Source organism: Fonsecaea erecta (assembly GCF_001651985.1).
Source record: "Fonsecaea erecta strain CBS 125763 chromosome Unknown Scaff4, whole genome shotgun sequence".
Taxonomy (NCBI): Eukaryota; Fungi; Ascomycota; class Eurotiomycetes; order Chaetothyriales; family Herpotrichiellaceae; genus Fonsecaea; species Fonsecaea erecta.
The window spans coordinates 2377114-2399330 of NW_017387247.1; the positions used below are offsets into that span (position 1 = coordinate 2377114).

General features: G+C 52.5%; 7 protein-coding genes across 7 annotated transcripts; 3 read left to right on the forward strand and 4 right to left on the reverse strand.

Moving 5' to 3' along the window:
- Window positions 1-928: 928 nt before the first annotated feature.
- On the forward strand, window positions 929-1644 carry AYL99_05625 (hypothetical protein; the record flags this gene model as incomplete). Its single annotated transcript, XM_018837137.1, has 3 exons — window positions 929-964; window positions 1077-1149; window positions 1289-1644. The coding sequence occupies 3 exons, from the start codon at window positions 929-931 to the stop codon at window positions 1642-1644; spliced, it is 465 nt and encodes a 154-aa protein (XP_018693990.1).
- Window positions 1645-2849: 1205 nt separating this feature from the next.
- AYL99_05626 (hypothetical protein) lies at window positions 2850-3671 on the reverse strand (the record flags this gene model as incomplete). Its single annotated transcript, XM_018837138.1, has 1 exon — window positions 2850-3671. The coding sequence occupies one exon, from the start codon at window positions 3669-3671 to the stop codon at window positions 2850-2852; it is 822 nt and encodes a 273-aa protein (XP_018693991.1).
- Window positions 3672-5802: 2131 nt separating this feature from the next.
- Window positions 5803-9329, reverse strand: AYL99_05627 (hypothetical protein; the record flags this gene model as incomplete). Its single annotated transcript, XM_018837139.1, has 2 exons — window positions 5803-6701; window positions 7664-9329. The coding sequence occupies 2 exons, from the start codon at window positions 9327-9329 to the stop codon at window positions 5803-5805; spliced, it is 2565 nt and encodes an 854-aa protein (XP_018693992.1).
- A 3154-nt stretch (window positions 9330-12483) lies between these two features.
- AYL99_05628 (hypothetical protein) lies at window positions 12484-12948 on the reverse strand (the record flags this gene model as incomplete). Its single annotated transcript, XM_018837140.1, has 1 exon — window positions 12484-12948. The coding sequence occupies one exon, from the start codon at window positions 12946-12948 to the stop codon at window positions 12484-12486; it is 465 nt and encodes a 154-aa protein (XP_018693993.1).
- A 469-nt stretch (window positions 12949-13417) lies between these two features.
- On the forward strand, window positions 13418-14698 carry AYL99_05629 (hypothetical protein; the record flags this gene model as incomplete). The annotated part of the gene is made up of 1 exon (XM_018837141.1): window positions 13418-14698. One exon carries the CDS (start codon window positions 13418-13420, stop codon window positions 14696-14698), a length of 1281 nt encoding a protein of 426 aa, XP_018693994.1.
- Window positions 14699-15941: 1243 nt separating this feature from the next.
- On the reverse strand, window positions 15942-17768 carry AYL99_05630 (hypothetical protein; the record flags this gene model as incomplete). Its single annotated transcript, XM_018837142.1, has 1 exon — window positions 15942-17768. The coding sequence occupies one exon, from the start codon at window positions 17766-17768 to the stop codon at window positions 15942-15944; it is 1827 nt and encodes a 608-aa protein (XP_018693995.1).
- A 1282-nt stretch (window positions 17769-19050) lies between these two features.
- Window positions 19051-21843, forward strand: AYL99_05631 (hypothetical protein; the record flags this gene model as incomplete). The annotated part of the gene is made up of 1 exon (XM_018837143.1): window positions 19051-21843. The coding sequence occupies one exon, from the start codon at window positions 19051-19053 to the stop codon at window positions 21841-21843; it is 2793 nt and encodes a 930-aa protein (XP_018693996.1).
- Between the last annotated feature and the right edge of the window lie 374 nt (window positions 21844-22217).

The following is a 22217-nucleotide window of genomic DNA, read 5'->3' on the forward strand; positions in this document are numbered from 1 at the left end:
GTATTTCGACATCTTACCCACGCAACAACCAGCCTTACTAGAGACCTCGCGAAGACACGGCTGAATCATCTCCGGTCGCATTTTGCGCCTCGAGCACAACCTGCTGCTACAAAGCCCGCTCCAATATGGTGGAGTACAAGTGGGCCGGTGGAAATGGGATCCGAACGTCATGGCATAGAAGTCTAGTGGAAACAGTAGGTTTACAAAGGTCTCTTGGGTACGAAAGGATGGGACTGGTGAGTATAGGGGCTGAGAGATGAAAGGTGTGCAAGGATTGGCGAACTGGATAACATGGGTGAGGGTCAGCAAGCGTCAATTGACAGAGAGATGTCTAGGCAAAGCGTGTCAAGGCGTCGTCCTCAGCTTCAAAATGAAGATTGAAAAGATCGAAATCCTTCATTGAGAATGGTAAAAAGTGTGTTTGAAGTTAATGGTCGACAATCTACTGCCTGGGTTGCTCTATATCAGCGTACAGCTTCATCTTATGCGTTGATGCCGATTCACTTCACTTCCCCCTTCGACCGGACCCTCAATGGTACATCCAGTGATTCAGGGTTTCTTCACTTTCCACTCTCTCTGACTGAAATTCACTTTCCAATTCAGATTTGTCTTCTCGTTCTCGATCCGAGCCCGGCTATAAATATCTGCCTCACTTCCCTCTTCTTCCCAATTTCTTTTCACCTTTCCACAATATCGTCTCGACGGCCTGTCTCAAACGTCTCTTCTTCTCTCGTCCCTTTGATTATCCCTGTCATCCTCATCAGACTACCTTGTACGTCCACTAACTCTTGCTCTCTTTTGCTCAACTCGAGAGGGGGCAACATCAGCTAACCTTCAGAAACAGACGCCTTGACTTCGGCTACAGTCCGTTCACAAAGAGTCCACACACTCAAATCCAAAACAAGCGACATTTCCACTACCAGCAAAGATGCCAATGACTTGGGATGCCGATGCCGATGCCCGGGTATGTATTCCCACGTTATCCTCACGCGGAATATTTGACACCTAGCAATATCCACGCTAGATACACGTATCAGCTCACTGTTCTTCACGGCTAACGCTGATGTCTCTCACAGCTCTTTGCAGCGGTGTTGGCCACCTCAGAAATCAAAATCGACTACCCTGCAGTTGCGGCTCGGATGGGAAATGGTAAGTCTTCATGCTGGATGTTCCTTTTCACCGTCACCACAATGGATCCGATAACTACCCTATGCTCTCTCCTTCCCTAGCCTTCCTGACAATTTGGCTCGTGATTGAAACCATATTGCTAACCAAATCCTCGACACAGGATGTACTGCCAAGGCAGTCACACATAGAATCACAAACATAAAAATGAAGGCCAGGTCGCTGGAGACCGGCGGAGACGGGGCATCTCCAACCCCAGCGGCTGCAGCTGCCAGCGGTCGCAAACGTGGGCCAAAGGCAAAGAAGTCTGAAGACAAGGCGGCAGACGGGGACAAACCAGCAGCCAAAAAACAAAAGACGGCCAACGGTGGAAAGAGTGCCAGTGCCAGTGCCACGCACAGCAAGAAGAAAGGTGTCCCGGCTCCGGCTTTTCCTGTTAAGAAAGAGGAGGAGGATGACGACGACGGTGCTGACGTTGACGACAGCGGTGAAGACGTCAATGGAGAAGACTCGGCTTGAGCCGACTCCTCTTGACTCTTGCTCAACATTATGGCGACGTAAGCAAGAGAAAGGCAACCCATCCGTCGTCCACCGTTTCCAAGGGGAAAAATAAGACTCTATCACACACCAAAATCGAGCTCCGGGGGTTTACATCGAACAAAAATCATCCAGCCAACACAACGGTCCGACGAGACCACGGGCCGGAATCGACAAATCTGGGCCGGCAAACCCGGGCAGCAGAGAAGAACGAGCTTGACAATCCCGGACTACCGAGGAAATTGGGAAGTACCTTCGGGGGTCGGGACTCGCGCTGGCTCGCTGGGTTTGTGGGCAGGGCATGATTTACATTGTGCTGTGCTGTGTTGTGCTGGGGTCGGCTGCGTTGCTAAAAGGGAAAAAAACCAGAAAAGCCAGAAAAAAATACTACCATGGTAACAATGAGCAAGGCAAGAGAGAGAGAGAAACACATACCACCGATGCTGGAGGGATAGAGCTCATGGATCACAGAGTAGTTGGATTACTCACCTACTCACGCCCTCGCTCGCATTTCAGGACTGAGCACTTCAACAGGGGAGGATTGCAGCCTGCAATGCAGCCGGCACTCTTGGGATATCAAAGCCTGCCTGCATGGAGCAAAGTAGGGAGAATGAACCAGCAGCTCGGCAAGCAATAGATCAGAACCAGAACCCCCAAGCAAGCAAGCACACAGAAAGAAATGAAGATATCGATTCATTCAAGTAGCTACTTTCCCACCCACAGACCCCCCTTTTTTTTGCCTTGTTCATGAATGCGTAGCATGCCGGAAGAATAATAAGAATAATAATGATGGCAATTGGCCTCCAGTGAGGAAAGAACCGTGCCGTGCTCGCCAGCCAACGAGGGAATCCAGATTTCCATCCAGTCTTTCTTTTGCTCAAGCCAGCCACTGATTGTAGCAGAGCTTGCCAGAGGATAATAGGCCTCACAACATGCGGAAGTCATCACTTGATCTATTATATAACATACCCGCCCCAACAGAAACAGAGGAGAACGGAAGACACCTACCTACCCACAGCTCTTTTTAACAAAGTATAATGTCAACGAGAAGCAGCAGACTCTCCTGGCTCTGCGAAGCCAGAACGCTTTCACTGGGTCACAACATGAAGTTGCCTTCAGCGTCAGCGTCAGTGCCAGTGCCAGTGCTGTGTTTTTCAGCCGCATTCTCGGCCTCCTCAGTGACACCTTCACAGAAAGAGGGAACGTAAGCCCCATCCATTCCGTGGTCCATCTCTTCCTGGATAGCTGAAGAGGCCCAACCAGAAACGTTCCATATAGTGGCCTTCTTCCGGATTAACGTCTGCCAGCGAGTGAAAGTAGTTGTATGCTCGTTCATAGACCGTGATGGGATGCCGTTGAATCGTCTGTCTGGTTACCGCGAATAAGGCTCCCTGCGTCCATTTGATCTCGGCCGGCGGAGGAGTCCAGTGGGGATCCATCTCGTCCGCGGTACCGTTGACGATGTGGTTCCAAAATTGCGCTGGCGAATATTGGCTCCGGCGAAGTCCCTTGCCGCGTCTCTCGATCCAGCCTGGTAGGTATTTGACACCGTCCCAGTCCGCGAAGGAGTTTACCTTGCCCAGCGGTAAAACGCCCTGAGGAGTTTGGCCGAGAACGTCAGGCAAATCGGTCAGTCGTTTGGCCATTCCCACGATCTCGTCCAACGTGAGGTCTGTGTGCGCCGGCGTGCCATCATTCGTGTCATGGATGTTGCCCTGCAGAAACAGCGTCACCTCCGCAAGGTTGTCGTAGTTGTGTACGATGTGGTGGAGATAGGTATGGGACTCTCGACCCCAGTTGGGCAGCGCCTTAACTTCTCGGAAGATTGACGGATCTGGAGGAAGTTCGCCCTTGCTGTAAACAGTTGCGAGGCTCGAGTAGGTCGATAGCCATGTCAAGCACTCATTGTAGCTGGCTATGACAAGATCCAGCGGACGAGGGTCTGGTGTTGACGGGAAAGACGGAGACGAGGCAACGGATGGGGAGGGTGTAAGCTCTGGCGTGAGCATTGTCGGTGAAGACGAAGATGAGGCCATCAGGAGCTCGAAGAAGTTGCCAGGAGCGAAGTAGAGATACTTCGCTCATACCGTGCTCCTGGAGGAGGATATATAAGCCATGTAAGGTCGTCTGCAGAGTGGACTTCGACTGAGAGTAGCAATGAACATTTTCCCAATACAGAGTGACGGATTGGGATGAAGTGTGTGGCGCAAGGCAATGCCCGACTTCCTTCAACAGTAATGATTCAAGTCAAGTAAGGACCTGGTGGAGATGCTGACCACTATACATATACAAAGAATACTCACGATGTACCCCATACCTCGAGTGAGCATGCGGGAGACATATAAGATGACGTCGCGGCAAAAGTCTCACGAGGCGAGGGAGATGAATTCCAGTACCACAACAATATCAACCGTTCTCAGGACCACAGGATGATGAATGCTCCATGTCAACGCAGCACCCAAGGGGATATCCTGGGGTTTGACGAGACTATGAAGTTAGCAATCCCCCACGATCACCTAGCTAGGGAGATGAGATAGGCTGATCTTTTTTCGCAAGACCTGTTGCTTATGCCTCGAATTTCTGGCGTGGCGCCTACCATGCGGACGGCCACTGGGGCACGCCATCATTCACGGACATTGAAATCCTCAGGCCTCGAGGTACCCACCGTGTTATCTGAGCATCAAGACGCTCACCGTGATTAGAGTGTAATATCACAGGGCCACAATGGAAGCGTAGGATTAACCTTTGGCCCCCGTTCGCCATCCACGAACATGATGATTCCAAAGCTGAAGTCTGTTCTCGGCGAGACAATAGCAACATAAGAGCAGACAGCATCTTGGGCAGGCAGGAGGAGGATGGTGAAGGCGCAACAAGGACAGACCCTGTAAGTCAGACAGCAGCAGGAGGAGAGGAAGGTGGTGCTCAAGGTTTGGCATGTGGTGTTGGAGATGTGGTCTGGATCGGGATAATTAGGACCTCGGGCGCCTAAGGATGACTATGACGATCTTCAGCCGACTTCTTTTTTTCATTCTGAGGTGATCCGGGGTGGGCAAAGTTGAGCCGATAATGATGGTCTGGACCGTTTCAAATGTCGATTTGTGCGCTAACTGCGATCCGGTGTAACCCGTCTTGTATGCATCTGAGATATATATCCCGAGTACTGCCTTTGGCGATGAACACCATAAGCTCCTGCGGGTGAAATCCAGGACTTCTGGCCCTCGGCAGCTGATGAGGGAACATGCGTCAACCTGGACGCTCCGATGACAGAGCCTGCCGCCGGACGCCTCGCCTCGTGGAAGGGAGTCGGAGCAAGTAGTGAGAACAAGATACGATCGACAAGACGAGGCTGCACGCCGCTTAAAGCAGCCAGAGCGTGCCAAGCCGATTGGGGTCCCCACTAACTTTTTTCCTCTACAAATATTCCTCGCCTGCAGACTCCAACTTCTCCTTCTTTCTCTTTTCTTTTCCTCATCATCAGTAGAGGTGTTAACATTACCTTAACACCACCGGAGCTCCACCATTGTGTGGCTTGCTGAGGGTTATTCTCGTTCTTTCGACAATGGATCTCCTTCCGTTCCCGGCTTCGCAGAGGAATTTTGCACCGTCCTTTTTCCCTTCCACACTATGGTTGCGCTGCCCAAGAATTTTTCTTATTTCGATGGCGCGGAGCTGTGGAGGAGATGCTACAAATCGTATCCTAAAACCTATAAAGAGATGGACCACATGATGTCTTTGTGATTTTGGTTCTTTCGTTCCGGAGAGATTGGAGGCGCATGTTAGTCCCATGTCGAACCAGGTCCCTCAGGACACTATCGACAAGGAGGGGGTGTCGCACACATTCACTGGGGATATGCGTGCTCTAGCGTGGAGAATTTTGCAACATGGCTGGACGATGACTCTTGCTTGCACCGGAGTCGGTGTCCCTGCTTATATCATAGCTATAAAAAAAGGTTTTGTTTTCGAAGATTGATACATGTACAAATCTGACATGGCGCCTCGCTATGCTCCTCCAGTTGTCCTTCTCGTTCCGCCTATGTTCGGCCGTTTTATATAACTTGTCACAGTTGACATTGTGAATCGTAATCGTTTTTTGCATTATGCCTGTTGAAAGTATCGTGTCATCCGGGTTTCCGTCGTTGCTCAACCGCGCTCCAATCTACCGGCCCTACCAAGCTGAATCCTCTCCCCGGTCCCTTTCTCATCACTCCGCAGTGTCGCCCAACTAATGGACCCGTCCTTCTTCACCAAATCCAGTTCCAGCTTGGTGCCCATGATCTTGGACCGGCTCTTGTCCGGGTCAATCGCAGCGAAAAGTGGTATATTCCTCGCGAATCTCTTCCCGTCCTGCGTAGGTAGATCCAAGTCTACCGACAGGCCATCGTCCTTGAACTCGACTTTGGCCTTGTCCTTGTCGATCTTCTTGAGGTAGAAACTGACAATGACGCTGTTGGGTGTCTGATAGAAGTCATTACGGACATTATCCAGGAGTTCCTCTTCGGTGTTGGCCGACGTCTCTCCGTCAACTGCGGCGCCTTCTTTCTTCTTTGGCTTCCCTACGTAGCAGTGCCGCCTTTTGGTCTTGCAGCCCTCGATCTTCATGAACTCGTCGAATTCCAAAACCCGTCTCTTGCAACATGTCCAACCCTTGCTTCCTTCGTGGAAGAGAGGCACACCTGGGTGGTATACACATTCCTCCTTGTCTCGCGGGACATTCTCGTCCCTTGACTTGCCACAACCTCGCCTCTTACATGTCGCGTTGGTGGGGATCTCAGCATCTGGATCATCAGATTCGTCTTCAGGCGGTTCCGGCTTCGGTGTCGCTGAGGGTGTGGGCTGTTGCGGAACTGCAAGACTCGATGCGAGGGGCCGAGTAATGGGCACGGGAGCAGGCAAGGAGGCGGCGGCGGACGCCTTCAACGCTTCGGGCTTCGGGGCGGGCGCGGGGGTGTCGTCCACGGCTGAGTGCTTGCCCTTTGTGCAGGGTGGAATGGAGAGAAATTCGTCGAAGGTGAGAACGCGGGGTTTGCAGCACATCCAGCCTGTTCTCCCAGACTTGTTGTCAGTATACTAGATCAGCAGAAAAGTTGTGTTACACACTAGCATGTGAAGAAAAGAGGGGTCAACAATGGCCAGAGGCAAACACAAACCTTTCTGTCCTTCATGGAATTCTGGAGGGCCCGGATGATATATACATTCCTCGTCGGGATCCGTGAACACCTTCCCACATCCTTTGTGGACGCACTTCTGTGCCTCTGTCATCCTCACGAAGGGGTTCGCCGTTGACGGGTCGGTGGTGTTAACAGTTGCAGCAGGAAGAGAGCACTCCTCAAAGAAATATCACGTTGGCAAAAGGAAGGTAAAGTCTTGGTGACTGCGATCACCATTGCAATCCAGTGAGGATCGGTCTTGACTGCTGAGGAAAGTCAGTCGGACCTGGGCTTGGCACTTTCCAGAAGCATCTGACGCAACTGGTGGATTATGATAGAGCCTGGTGAGCCTGAAAACTCAGCCTTGTCAACCACAGATCAGAGCTGAGTCTTTAGCATTGAATCGCAAAGTTGGGAGTTTGCCCGCCGAGTGGCTGACACCGTTCAGACACCTCGAAACTATGTACATCGATAGGATCCGTAAACGCGTGCTTCCCTGTGCCCTCACGCATTCCGTCTATCCAAGCCCCTCACCACTGATGCCAACACTACATTTGTCCACCCATGAGAAACAGCTTCCAGTCGCCGTTAAACTCCACATATGCTGTTCAAACATGATCTTGCGAAAAGTAAATGTCTAACGCTCCAGACCCTCGTTGCCGATACCTAAGCCTTCCTCCTCTTTCGATCTCCACCTACACGGGTACTCGGCATTTCGCGTGCTGGGCTCGGGCTCACGAAAGTGACATGTTTCTCTTCTCTCTCTTCGCCATGTCGACGAATGGCTGAAGCTCGTCGAGCATGTGTCGGAGGCCTCACTGCTTGAGCGCAGCTTGGCTGAAAGTCTGGCCCACGCAGGACGCTGCGGGCGTCATCGTCGTCACCTTGGACTTCAAACTCGATTTCACCATCATCGTGCTCATCGGATACAGAGCTGCTGCTTGGAGAATGTGGCTCGAATTCGTCATCATCGACGAGACTCGGAGCCTGATTCGACTCACTGGTTGGAGATGGATCCGAAGGGTGAAGATCGGTCGGAGTGGCGCCGTTCACGGGTAGGGTCATTCCACGCGGCCGGTGCTGGGTTGATTTGTCGTTGGCACCGTCATACTGTGGCAACCCGCCTCCTCGCAGGTTAGTCGTGGACCGCAGCATACTGGAGTTTAGCAATGGAGACGACATTGGAGACTTGGTGGGTTTTGGTGGTTGTTTCGTGGCTGCAACTTGCGGGTGTCGGCCCTGAGCAGTATGCTGCATGGGGATATCGACATCCATTTCGTCGTCCTCTGAGTCAGATTCTGGGAATTCAACTTTCGCTTTCGCATTTGAAACCATTTCTTGAAGATCAAGTCCAAGCCCTCGAGCTTTGACAAGCTCGGAAAGGTTCGGTGTCAATACGGATTCCCTGAAACCGGGGGAAATCTGTGTTAGCTTGGCACTTCCCGTGGCATGCGTATTGCCAGACGCTGATGAAGATGTAGTTCGTGGTGGTGTGGGTTGCAGAAGTTTGGCTGACCGGATTAGAGGATGGACATTGCCAGCGGCGGGTGTTGCAGCAGGCTCAATTCCAATCATGGCTCCGGTCTCATCGACCTCAACCGGCTCTCCGCAGGCGTCAGCCGCAGCATCATGGCTGGCGAAGCTCCGGCCGTGGCCGATCCGGCAGTGGTTGATGAAGCCTTGGGCACTCCCAAAATCGAACCGGCCACAGTCTGGACAAACCAGTTTCACCGTCGCCCCGTCGGACTTCCTCTTGATGATCATGGGGCCTGTTGCTTTCTCCTTCGGCTGACCGTATCCAGCAGGCAATGATTTCAGTTTGCCACTCCGTTGGGCACGAGCTTGGCTTGATGTTTGAGGCCCTTCTGCGAACTGTCCTCTCGTTTGAGATCTGAACTTCATGGGAGATTTGCCAACAGGGGTGATAGCCACAGGCTCGGGCTCACCACCGTCAAAGTGCGGGTCAGGCAGTAACCATTTCGCGTAATGCCGCGCATAAGGGCCTTCTTGGACACCCCAAGGCGCGGGCGATTGAGGCAATGGAGAGGGGAATGAGCGACGTAGAGCTGGACCTGTGCCATTGCTGACACCAAGGGAGAGCTGGTGTGTTCCAGGAAAGGGAATCTCCTTGCATCGACGGAGCTGCTCCAACGAAGCTTGGGATTTCGCTATTTCTTGGTCAATAAGTCGGAGTTCCTTGTGCTTCAGCAGAATTTCAAGACTTATTTGTGTCTGAATGACGTTGCGGATCGACTGCAACCGCGCTGCGTCCGAGTCTGTCACGGGAGATTCCACCTGTCTCATGTCTGAGTCTTCCATTTTCAGGTCGGGTGGCGTTGGCAGGAAAGATGGGGGTTCATTTGCGGTTGAGGCTTCCGTCTTTGGCGGTTCAGGAGGCAGAGTGTGGGTAGAATTGGGAAGCACATTGGCACAGAGTTGCTTATCCACAATCTTGGCCCGTTTCCTCTCTGGCTGGGTTTGTGTGTCTGTTGATTGTTTTCGTTTGTGTGTCGCCGCCATGGCAAGTGGGCCAGATCCAGGGGCGTCTTGCTTTGAGACAAAGGATCTCATCTCTGGAGAATGGACCTTATCACAGCCTGTCCAGGACAGCAGGCGCAACATATTGGGTCGCTCTGCAGAGCGATGCGATGCGACCTTGGCGTCACTCCAGTGCTCATCTGGACCATTTAGTCACCGAATATTAGAAAGTCCGCCACCAGCCATCAGTTTCTATAACCCAGCCGTGCAGAGCCCAGAGAATGCGACAGTCTTTCCACCACGAAAAAGGAACACAAGAGTACCTTCCCTTTGCGCAAAATAATCCCAAGTGTCTGAAGAATATATCCCTTGCCTTGATTCTGACGGGTGTATACGTAGGAGATGAGTCCAAACCAGCGTTGTTTGTCAGTCGCTCGGGTAGGGAAAGTTTGTCGTGAATTACAAGGCCTAATAAGTGGTACAAAGCGTGCGCACAGCGCGGGTTGATCAGAAGGAGCGAAAATTAGGGCGACGATGACACCAAGAGGGAGTCAGTGTGTCAGGTTGGTGGTGAGTAGTATATGGACCGGATGGTGCAGAGGACAGACTGGCGGCTGGTTCGAGTATAGCCGTGGAATGAATGACGCAGAAGACGGGATCCCCAGCGAGTCCCAAGGCGGCCGAAGATCGGAGGAACGGGTGTTTTGAAGTCGAGCAGAAATACAGGGTTCGAAGAGAGAAGTTATTAAGAGGAAAAGGCAGGAAGACACAGCTAGAGAAGAGTGATTCAAAAAGGGAGGCAGTGAGAAATGGGACGAGTCCAAAGGTGTAAGAGTTGAAAAGACGCAGGCAAGCGCAGGATCGCAGCTTCGCGAAGGGGAATGAGGCGATAAGGTGGAAGGTAGGAGCAAACAAGGGAAGGGAAGGGGGGAGGGAGAGAGCGAAGGGCGAGGGAGTGAGAGGAGAAGGGAAGGAGGGAGATCGCGGGCCCGGGCTCGGGTCTCTCAGGCAAGGCAACGGCATCCACGGTGGACACACTGTGGAGGCACCAGAGGCATGAGAGGCACCAGCGGAGGGGGGAAAGCTGATGTGCTCAACGGAAGTGGTACGAGTTGAGTTGACAGCGACCCACCCACCTCGCACTCTAATTCATCACCTTCTTAATTCCGCCAATGATGCTGTCTATTGTCCCACCCAAGACTGAGCTAGCACTGACGCTAGTCGATTCTTGTGCAATAGAGCATGTAATGGAGCCATCGCAGGCTTCCAACGGAACGCCCTGCCGGATGTCCCTAAAGCCACTAGTGGCTCACCGGTCACCTGACAGTGTTCGTGATAAGTCATCATCGAGGGAAGCAGTCACGTGCTAGTATATAACATTTCTCCTCACATTGTTCACTTGACTTCCTTTTCTATCGACATTGAAGTTCTTCGTTTTACATATGTGCCACATATTTTACCTCCGCACATCTCGACACGAGATCTCCTTGTGCTGCATAGCGACGCATGCCTCTGTTTGGTGCTATAATCTCTGTTTATAGTTGCCTCGTCCCGATATCTCTCGCAGTCCGTCACCCTCAGTGCGGCACCGTCCGGCAATATAGACTTTACCGTTTTGATTGACCCCGCGATCACCCCTTCAGTCTCCAGAGCGTCACTGTGTGCAAATGGACATCGGCAGTCCACTGCACCTCTCTCTCAACTGGACTATCGCGTTGTGCGAGATGGAAGTCTACATGCCACTGCCGCATCATGTGCCCGTCTATATGATGAGAAGTGCACAGGACAATTGTCCTTTATGGGATCCTAATATGGTCAAATCAGGTCAACTTCAGCCGTGACGGTGCTGTCACAATCTTGAGGATCGAATGTATGAACACCTGCCACATCATATCGCCATGCACATTCCCTCAATCAACATCTAAAGCCCAAAAACATGCGAACATCCCGTCACTGGCTCAATACTGGTTTTGTGGAAGAAATGGAGGCGATTTGGTACACAAACCAAGAGGCTAGCACTGGCATGAATTCTTCCACCAAGCATCTGATCTCATATCCTGGTCACCCCGGGACTCAACTGGTCTCGCGCAGTGATATATTATAACATGGGCTGCCTGTTTGGCCCACATAATTGGTGCATGCAAGTGTCTCTAAAAATATCTTCATGATGTTCCCAGGTGAGTGATCGTCCTGAGTTGTCGACGTTCTTTGCCACTGGTGCCTCTTGCCTCAGGAAGTCGCTTGTTGCCATTGCTCGATTTCCACTGGCTGGGTGATTGGTCCTCTGAAGTCAGAGTGGGAAGAAACACCCTCGGGACGTTATGTTTCAGCACGAAAAGCGTTATTCTCCCCACCGTCAATTCTCCGGTCAGAGATTCCAAGAGCCAGCCACTGGAGGGTTGTCTTGATTTGCCACTAGCGGCTCTTCGGTTAGTATAGCACAGCCACGCAGCCACATACTGTAACCAGTCATACACGAGCACTCCCACACCACGAACGTCCCTGCATCGGATCTTCCTGCCTACCCCCATCTAGACCTCCAGCAGGCCACCACTCACCACCCAGAGAATCTTCTATGGCTCGAACTAGCCCAAGTTCTATTCAAGAGTCTCTCGGGCGTATCTGCAGTCGCCAGCCAGCCATATCCGAGGATCTGGATCCAGAACATAAACGACTGCACTTGAGTGGCTTTCCCTGTTTTATTCCCTGTTGATATGCCCTTAGACGAGCACAGCGTCCTCACCAGCCGTCCAGGCCACGCGGACCCTAACGAGGGCGAGCTTCCAGCGATGAAGATCCGAGGGGAACGAGCTGCAGCGAATTGCTGGATATGTATCGTGTCCGAGTGCGCCCTGGGATGATCCTTTTCTTTTCTTCTGGTGGAGGTTGGAGCCGATTTTCTTGCGCTCTTCTGTGTCTGTTCTCTTTCCTTTGCCAAAGCCCGCTTCGATGCTCTTTACATTGCAACCGAGGAATTGATCGAAAATCACTTTCCAGGTTTGAAGGACGAAATCATCAGCCTGCAATGAGTACACTCATGTCTCAGTGATATCTGCACAAAACGCCCGGCGATTGCTGTTGGCAATATGAAGGCATTTTCGGTTTCGCTGCTGCTCGCTGCAGCTTCCTTCACTCTCATTTCAACCCAACAAACGATCGATCCTTTCAGCGTGATTGTTTCCGAGGCGTTTTCAGTCTATACGGAAGTCAATTCGCTTCTGTCCTCCGCTGCTTCGGCGGTTTCAGTGGCAGCCGGGTCCGCAATTTCAGCAACGACAAACTCCTCCCCAGCCGGGGCCTCACCGACCACCAATGTACAAGATACCGCAACACCATATGACTCGACGTCGAGCGATGATTCAAGTTTTTCGGATACCCCGTTGACCTCATCTGCATCGTTCATTTTCACACCGACTTCTTCACCCTCATCTTCCTCCGTGACCTTAACAACCTCATCGTCTGCTGCCTTTGCGATCACGTCTTCAAGCACGTCAAATACCGGGCCCTTGGCTTCTTCGCGCGGCTCATCTTCCGCCACATCTGCTCTAACGCCGTCAGCTCCGATAATAGGGACGTCGTCAGTACTAGGGGCAGCTACCGGCAGTGGAACAAGCACGCCATTCTTGACAAAATCCAGACACAATTCCGATCTGGCTATCATCCTTGGCTGTGTCCTCGGCGCTCTTGCACTTGGCCTCTTCATCCTAGCCTTGGTCCTCTGCTTCAAACGCCGACGGCTTAGTTCTTCACCTCGCCATTCCGCCCTCTCCCCAGGCGACGACGAAGTTGATAGCTGGAGGGTGAACCGACCATCGGACATATCTGCGAGTCAAGGGTCGCTACATCGTGACCCAGGCATTGCCGGAGCTGCACCTCTCATGTCCGAACACCCGGCCTTTCGCAATTTTCAAGGATACGAAAATCCTTTTGTTCCCGTCCCTCCACCACCCAGACGCACAGCTCCCAATTCTCGACCTGGTCTGACTGACGGCATGGTTCCAGGGGATGACCCCTCTGTGAAAGAGGCCGGCTGACCATCCTGTCCTGACCGCGTTTCTTCTAGCTATAGCACGCATCATGTGGGCGGAATTGCTGCTGGGATCGCCGCGGCAGCAGCTGGAGCTGGTCTCATGCATCATCATAACGAACACCGAGATGAGAAGGCGCCGGCAGTGAACACGCTTCCGGCGCACGACCAACCTGTCCCGGCACGAATCAACCGAAAGCCCGTCCCCGTAGACTATGCCAACAACAGCGAACCATGGCCTTACTCTCCCGTCTCTCCCATTGATCCTGCCGCCGAAGCCGCCGGTCTTACAGCATTCCCGACGAGAAGCAGCGGCGAGAGCGCTCGAAGCTTTAGCGTTGATCCAGCGAGAGCAAACGCGGTGTTCGATCAAGAGTATGCTCCTCACGGCGAAGTCCCTGGGCATGATCACCATGGGATCGGAGCTGCCACAGCAGGACTTGTTGCCAGCGCAGCTCTGGGCCATCGTGATAATCACGACCACCATCGTTCCCGAAGTCGGAGCAGCAGTAGCAAGCAACGCAGTCGACAGCCGATAGCCATACCTAGCGAAGGGTTTGACACCGGCAGGAGGACATCCAGGGAGTATAGAAACGGTCACGCCTATAGGGATGTTGACCACCAGGACTCATATGACGCCGGCGTTGCAGGGGAACAAGACTTGTATGGGGTTTCTGCAACGCCGCCTCCTCGCTCTCGACGCAACAGTGCGGTTGGGTCTGGTCTCCCTGGTGCTGCCGCCTTCAACTACGCCAACCGCCCTGCCGTTCCGTCCCCGCTGTCCAGCGAAGTCCGTCGCGACCCGAGCCACTCGCCTCCACGAAGCCGGTCTCGAAGTCTCAGCAGAGATGCGGCACGATTCTCATTCTCCTACGATCCGGTCGCCGATGACTACGGGGCGTACCCCCCATTCCCGATCTCATCCAGCACCTCCAAGGCAGGACGAGACGAAGCCTTCCCCGGCCAGAATGCCGGCAACCTCACTCATCCCGACAGAGTGTACATCAACGACAAGAGCTATCCTCCGCTCGACATTCCAGGCGGTAAAAGCACCAACGAGTATGACCTGGCAGCCACATCCGGACCGTTGGGGCACCAGCCGCAGACCGCATCGCTGCTCCCCGTTTCCGAAGACGCCGATGCCACGATGGAAAGCGACGACTCACCGTGGCGGATGAGCGACGGCATGCCGGCAGGGTGGCAGCGTGCCAGCACCGGCAGCCCCCGCAACAGCAGGGAGTACATGAGCAATCGCGATTCAGGCGTGGGCATGGGAGTCGGGAGGGGCCGCAGACTGCGGGCGAGTGACATTGTGGGCTCTTCGACCGCAAGGCCGGGGATGGATTACGATGCGTATGGATACGGGTATGGACAGGCGCTTTGAAAAGGGTGGTTCTTTGGGGTTTGATCCCGCAAGTGCGAAGAAAAGTGATGGATGAATGACCACGTTGATAATGCTCACCTTGTCATTGTTTTGATCGGAGCAATTGTTGGCGTTGACGATTCTGCCGGTGCAGGTTGGATGGATGGATGGATGGATGGCGTGGCGTGGCGTTCTGTAGATGCCATGTACCTACCTGCCTTTATTTTCTTCTGTATTTATGTGTCTATTGTGCACCTGTCGGCTTTCACATACCGCAATACATACTGTACATAGCAGGAACTACGCATTGCACAAAAGTCATTGTTACGTATGTATCATCGATCCATCCATCCGTCCTTGTTGATCTCTAATTAAGTCCCAAGGGTTTGTTTGATATGCTAATCATCCCTCAGAGGCACTGATAAGCTAGTTAGTTCTCGCTACGTTACAACAACAATATGAAACTTTTGGTGATCATGACCAACAAACAGTTCGTAATCTCGTCTCCCTTGGGCACATTATGGGAGACATGGGGCAATGATGGTGGCGTAGATGGACTCGAGACCCAGGTACCTACCTGAGATTCATGTAGGTAGGTATGTAAAAGACGAGGGCTTGTCCTCATTTTTTGCATACCTCCTGGAGAGTAACCATAGAAATTGCTGTAGAGACAGAAAACAAGACATATGTGAACATTTCTCGAATACTTGATATTTCGAAATGCAGCATAGTGAGCACCTCGAAGATGGTGCTTTGCGAGCCCGGACCGACAGTACTGCTCTATACATTATGCTTGCTCTCTGTGCCCCTCATCCTGATGCCATGTGTTCCCTCAGATAATCTGGTGTCATTAGGGCAAGGCCGGACCAAGCAGTCACCCTGCTTCTAGCATTTGGTCTGCTGAAGTGATGTGCCGATGTAAATGCGATTGAATCGTATATGTACCCTGTATCCCAAAGCCGAGGGCGTTTTGCCCTTCGCTCCCAGTTGTCTCTGTCTCCAACAGAAAGCCAGCTTGTCGAGCCTTTTGCTGCAACATGGCGCCATGGTATCGTCCACGGCAGAAAGAGATTGTATTTCGGTTCCGTTTTCCGTTGATGAACTCGTTAATAGGCGACACCCGCAGGCCTTCTCACCCATGCCTCATGCTGCCCATGACCTTTTAAAAGCATTATGCAAACCCAAACGCCACAAGTGAGTCCTGAAATCACTAAAATGCACGTGTGCAGGTGAGAATTTTTATGTACCAAATACTGCACATAATCTAATTCAATAACTTAATCATATCCGACGGTATCCGCCCCGAAGGGGACACCGTCTCGACATTTCGCCACTCTTCGCGCGACGAAGTCGAAGGAGGCGTTTCTGGCGCCGGGCTCACCTCCACGCTTGAGTATTCCGATTTGTGCGGCGCAAAAAATGTGCGGTTGGCGTCGCGACGCGGCGACAATGGTTCCGGTAAAGGCTTTTTATATGCCGTGTTATTGATCACAACAACGGGTTTGGTGATCTTTCCAGAGAGGATTCCTTGCTGTCGAGGATTCGTAGAAGCCCTGATCTTGGTAACCCTGGGTTTCTTGTTCAGAGAAGTCTTGGATTTTACCGCTTTGTCTTTGTTCTCTTTCCCGCGAAGAAGTTCAGCAATGGACTTGCCAGAACTGGCTGCATTTTTGACCGCGGCCTGTCTGCTTCGCTCGGTAACGTGGAGTTTGATTCGGATCGGCGAAGACGCTGAAGATTTGACCCCGTTTTCTGTTTTTGTTCGTGATAACGCATCTCCGTTCTGACTTCGTGGAGGAGTCATCGTATGGAGATCCGCTGACGGCGGATGACCCGGGGCTGCGCACTTATTTTTCTGGTGACTCGATGGTATTACCACTTGAATCTCGCCCTGACTAGACGTGACTCTTTCAAGCTCAGCCTCTGTATAACTCTCGGCCACGTCCTGGCTGGGATCATCCCATTCTTTTAAGCATGCCAATCGCGCCACTTCGTCACTGTCGCCTCTGACAACGAGATCCCAACAGTTTTCAAGATCCTTTCCGGGGGGTACGGGATCTCGATTAATCCACACTGTAGTCCCTTCCCGCCGGTCTCTGACAATTTGGCACATCTCATGGACGATGCGTCGCACAGCGGGAATCTTCATGCTCGTGCCAACGACAATGACCGCATCTGGTCTCGTTCGAAAATCTGCTGTGGTAACCGCGCCAATCGCCTCATCGTCAGGGTTATGCTCATTATAGAGCACAATTCTAGGACGCAATCTGCCCACGCCGTGACTTCGCTTCCCCGCATGAGCCGTCCTCAACGCATCTGCCGCGACACATTGGGGGCAAAGAGGAGGAGCGGCGCCATCAAACAGATTCGGTTGAAAATCGGAGATATGTCTGCATTTCTGGCACATCATTTTCTCGAGGCCTCCGTGTAGCTGGACCGTCTTTGGCCAGGGCGCTTTGTGGTTGAGAGGTACTTGAGTGGCCAGCGGTGGCAGTGACGTCTCTAGACAGTCGACATTCTGTGTATATAGTCGCAACAATCGACCCTCGACGGCGAGTCTAGCGAGGAAACGGTGAAAGAGTGTAGGCTTGGCATTGGCAGACATCCTGGAGAGCTTGCGCACCATGTCATGGAAACTCGAGGTCGAATGGTCATCTTTGTAGACAGAAGCATCAAAGAGCATCTTGCCCGAGCTTTTCAACTTGTGTTCCCCTCTCAAGCTCTTGAAAAGTCCATGGGAAGATCTGAAATCCGGTATGCCGGCCGAGACAGATATACCAGCCCCTGCAATAACAACAATCTTTCTCCTGTTTCGCAAGGCCTTGAGAAGAGTGTCTAAGGCTTCCGAGCGATCGTACTCGGATTGCGCAGTGTCTGAGGTGAGATCCAGGTATTGGGTGGTGCGGATCTTTGGCTCGATCTTCCGGCGCTTTCGTGAACGAGGCATTTCTTCGCCCGCATGCTGTGAGGGAGGAGGGGTGAGAACCTGAAAGCCCTCAGGGAGTTTTGGCGATTCCGGAGGGGAACTGAGAGGCGAACTGGGAGGGGAACTTAAGGGGGACGACAGATCTGAAATATCCCCAGCGTCCATGGCGGTTCGAAGGTGTGTTGGTCGCACGGGTTAACGAGCAATTTTATCGCATGACTTCTGCAAGGAGCGACTCTTTCACAATATGAGGGCTTCTTTCTTTCCTTTGTAAGACAAAACCAACCGGAGTCCTGGACTCTGGAAAGAGCGAATACACAAAGGAGTGTGTCATAGACGGTAGAGGCACGAGGGTGAGCTGAGAGGTCGAGGGGAAGGGTGCGGTCTGGGAGTTGGATAGTGAGGCTGGCCGGGGGGGGCGTAGTAGTTGAGACGAAACTGAACCGGGGCATGGACAGCGAACAAGCGGGAGAGACGGGCGGAGAGACGAGAGAGCAAGCGTCAGCGGCTCGTGGCTGTTTGCAGCAGGAACCTGACAGATGCCCGACGCCCAGGATGTGGCCCAAACTCAGTTTGACTGACTTACTTGCAGCTGCACAACAACAAACGGGACAGCTAAGGGGAATGAAGGGCCTGGGGGGGCACGGGGGCTGCACCGCCCGTCAGCGATTGGCTGGGAGCGGTGTCTTGGGGGGGCCGATCAGTGCCTGACAGATTTACGGTGGGTGCTAGGGTGCGAGGGGTGCGAGGGCGCTTGTTTCCTCGATTGCCCGAACACCGCATTTTCACTACCTCATTGTACAGCTCCCCAGAGTCTCAGATCTGAGAGTGATGCAGCCTATAGCACAATGACCAGGAAACGTTGCACTTTCTGACGGGTGTCTGTCTGTTTTCAATCTTCGTTTTTGGCATGCTGTCGTATCAGACTGAAAAGAGCCCATCGGCGACACTGCCACCGTAAGATCCAACGGTCCCTGTTGCCGCGGCTACGGTCACTAGGCCTCACGAGTCACTAGCCTAGAGAGACGCCCCCAGAATGCCCCTGTGGCTTGTGGCTGGTGTGCAAGTAGGCGCCCAAGTGTCCCAAACTTCTCCATTGCTGCTTTTGCAGCCACCAAGATAACTGGCATCACCGTTTCAGCCTTTCGCGTGAAAAAGACCCTCGCGGCATACGATTTGCTCGCCCCGTTTTTTATCAAGTCCCGTGTGAAGATACCTTCCTTTTGCAAATCAGCTCTTTCGTGTCTAGCTTTATACTTGGCTGAGTCGTGTTCAGTGAGGGTACCATGGCCTGACACTCTGAGCTGGGTGTGCTTCACTTATTCCTCCTATTTACAGCTCGCTGAAGAAGCAGTGATTTCTTATAGAAAACTATTCTCCGTCGATGGGGCATCTGATGGACTGATTATACGCAAGGATCCAGCAGTATCACAGACTTATGGACCAGATGGATCAAGATCAGCCAGACGATTTTGCTTCTGAATCTTTCTTCGATCAAAATTCGCTCCAGCAACAAATTCAACAGATCGATGCGACCGCCGATCTCAACGCTGTCTCTAGTGTCACTCTCCCTCAAAACCAGGCTGTCGTCGACAAGCTCTCGCGTCGATGGTATTGTGGCTGTCTAGAACGCATTGCATGGTCGAGACATGGCCACCTTGCCAGCATATCCGATGATGGATCCACGGTGTATCTGGAATGCATTCGCTACAACTACGAATCAAAATCCTGGGGTCTGCACGAAAGACACCCCTTAACGACCCTCTTCGAAGACGCCACCAGTCTAGCCTGGAGCCCGAATGGAGGTGAACTTGCAGTGGTGGATGTCAAGGGACGGATATGGATTTACCACAACTCTGTCCTCGCCATCAATCGTTTGAGTCTTGCTCGTCAAGGGGCGCTGGACGAGGGGGACGAGTATTCCCAACCGGTTGGGATGACATGGCTGAATCAGGATCGACAAGAAAGACCCAGAAATGTGGTTACCCATGCACTTAAGGGTGACACGCGGTGGCAGCATGCCAATGCAAGAGCGAAACCGCTTGGTCCCTATTGGCATCGTGCCGTTGCGATCGTTCACCGCAATGGCCTGTTCACACTTTGCTTCCAAAGAGGTGACGGGCAGTATTCCAAGGTAACTAAGCAGTTGTCTCCACCAGACGACATCCTTTACAGCCATGCCAGCTTTGCCCCCACGGTGGAAGGAAAGATGTTGATCACTCTGCACTCTTTCCAAAAAGTCATCTCGGTTTACTTCCTCTCGATAGACTGGAGTGAGGTCAAGCAGGCTATCGAAGGCTTGCCGGTCTTGACTCTCGAATCAATTTCAAGCAAAGTCTCCTCGCAACCCTCTGGGTCTCCGACCCTTGCTGATACCTACGACCCGGATTCGTGGCTACTTAGCCATCTAGAAGTGGTGCGCACTTCGGATGTCGAGAAAGCGGTCCAGATACCCCCCACGATTCTCGCGATATCGTCTGGCGTCAATAGAACTGTCAATATAACAGACTCGGGCTTCTTGGTATCGAGCGTGGTCAAAAGATGGTCGGTTACCCCTGTTGAGCAGAGATTGCACCCACTGTTTGATGCCCTGCCGTCCACTGGTGTTGGAGCGACGGTACCCAAACCTGGCTACACCCTTCAGAAACAACCAGATAAAGAAGAACAGGTCATCACGACAATCCACCATGTGGACGGTGTTCAAGCGTTTGCGATCACGACACTGGAAAATCGCACGGATTTCTTAAGCTCTGAAGACTTGTCACCTATGTCATACACCGCATTGGTACAGGAGACCGCATCCATGTCTCAATCTGGATTTGCATTTCCTTATGCTCAAGTCATTCTGACACCGGTTTTCTCTCCCAATGCCTGTGTGAGAGCAGATCTGACGCTGGACGGGAAGACGCAACTTGTTGCCATGGAATACCAACTGGGACAGCCTCAATCACTGCAGCCGCTAGATCCAAATGTTGACGTGGCTCTTGCAGCCCTGAATCTCACCTTTGCACGAGCGTGCTGGTCCAATGCCACCATTGACGACATCCTGATGTGTGTCTCACAGTCTGTTCCGACCGAACTCATCCCCACCGTGATTTCGACCGTCTATCGCACGCTCTTTCGCGACAATGACTTTGTAAACGAAAGGACCGATGGCTCGGAACTCGAAAAATTTATTCACAAAACGGTGATTGGAAGAGTCCTGTCTTACCATGCAAGTCTCGCAGCGAACTGCCCCCATCTCCCCTCCATCGCCTCCACCGATCGGAGACATGGCTGCTGGTCACTCAGTGCACAATGGGCTTGGTTGGTGAACAATATTCGACAGACTGCAACCCTACTTTTCGTTACTATGAGGGACGTGCAGAATATTCAACTCGTCATGAGCCAAGACTTGACCGATCTGCTCTGCTCGAATCTTCGATGGGGCTTGTCACTGATGAGATTTATCATTAGCACTATTTTAGAGGTGGGCGATCGAGAGACGAACCCTGAGATGTTCGATGAGAAAGATCCCGGCAGAGCGGGCGATTCTCACGGCGACGGCAGACAGGGCCTGGTCGCGTTGCTGTTGAATTGTCACCCTTCGCGCATCTTTCTCATCGCGTTCGTCAGAGCCGTCAGAGCGTACGCGAAGAACACAGAACCGAAATCCAATCACCATTTGCAAGTGCTACAATGTATTCAGCAGCAAACATCGGGGAAAGGTCTGTCGTTCCAAGCCATGGAGGCACTTCTTGAATACAGATGGTCCGCCGTCGGTGACGTGGACAGGGACATGGCTGCCACAGCTGTACGCCAGCTCGAGATGATGGCTACGGGGATTGTGCATGAGTCGTACCAAGGAACGATCAAGGTGCTGCTCAACACGCTATTCAATAGCCCCCAGGGACTTCGAGCCAAGATGTTAATCGATCGAGCCAAGCTATTCATTGACCACGTCGATCTGGAACACATCTTCTTAAATCACGACATCCTGGGCCGACGGAACAGTGATGGAGAGCCCGATGAGAAAGAGGTCATCTACGATGTACATCGAAAGAGGCCAATTCTGAAGGGCGTCGCAGAGCCCAACGGGTCAGGGCAACTGATGATCAGGAAGTGCTTGAGATGTGGGAGTTATAGTGAGGATGTCAACGTACCACCTAGGGAGTGGCCTCGGCAGGTTGCTATGCTACTCATGAGATGTGTTTGCGATGGAGGCTGGGTGCTTAAGCCTTGGGATGAGGTCCACAAATGAGCGGCAGAAGTTTTGCAGGGCAACTTTGAGGGGAGGCGCACAGTCTAACGTGCCCAGTTGGATACCAAAAACACCGAATGGATGAGTTTGTGTAAACCGTTCTTCAATGAATATTGGGCTCGTGTCTTGTCATTGTCCTCGCGGCGCCGCATGAAACAGGCTATGTCTGCCATTTCGTTGTGATGTCTTACATCCCATGGGACTGCTGAAGATGAAGCTCATAACCCGGAGCTGGGAGACTTTCCTCCCGCCTCGCCAAATCTTCGAATCACAGACCACCATCACTTTTTTATTTCCTACGCGACTCACTCCCTCCGGTGGTCACATTTTCAACCCTGGCCGTTGGACACACACACACACTCACTTCTCCTCTC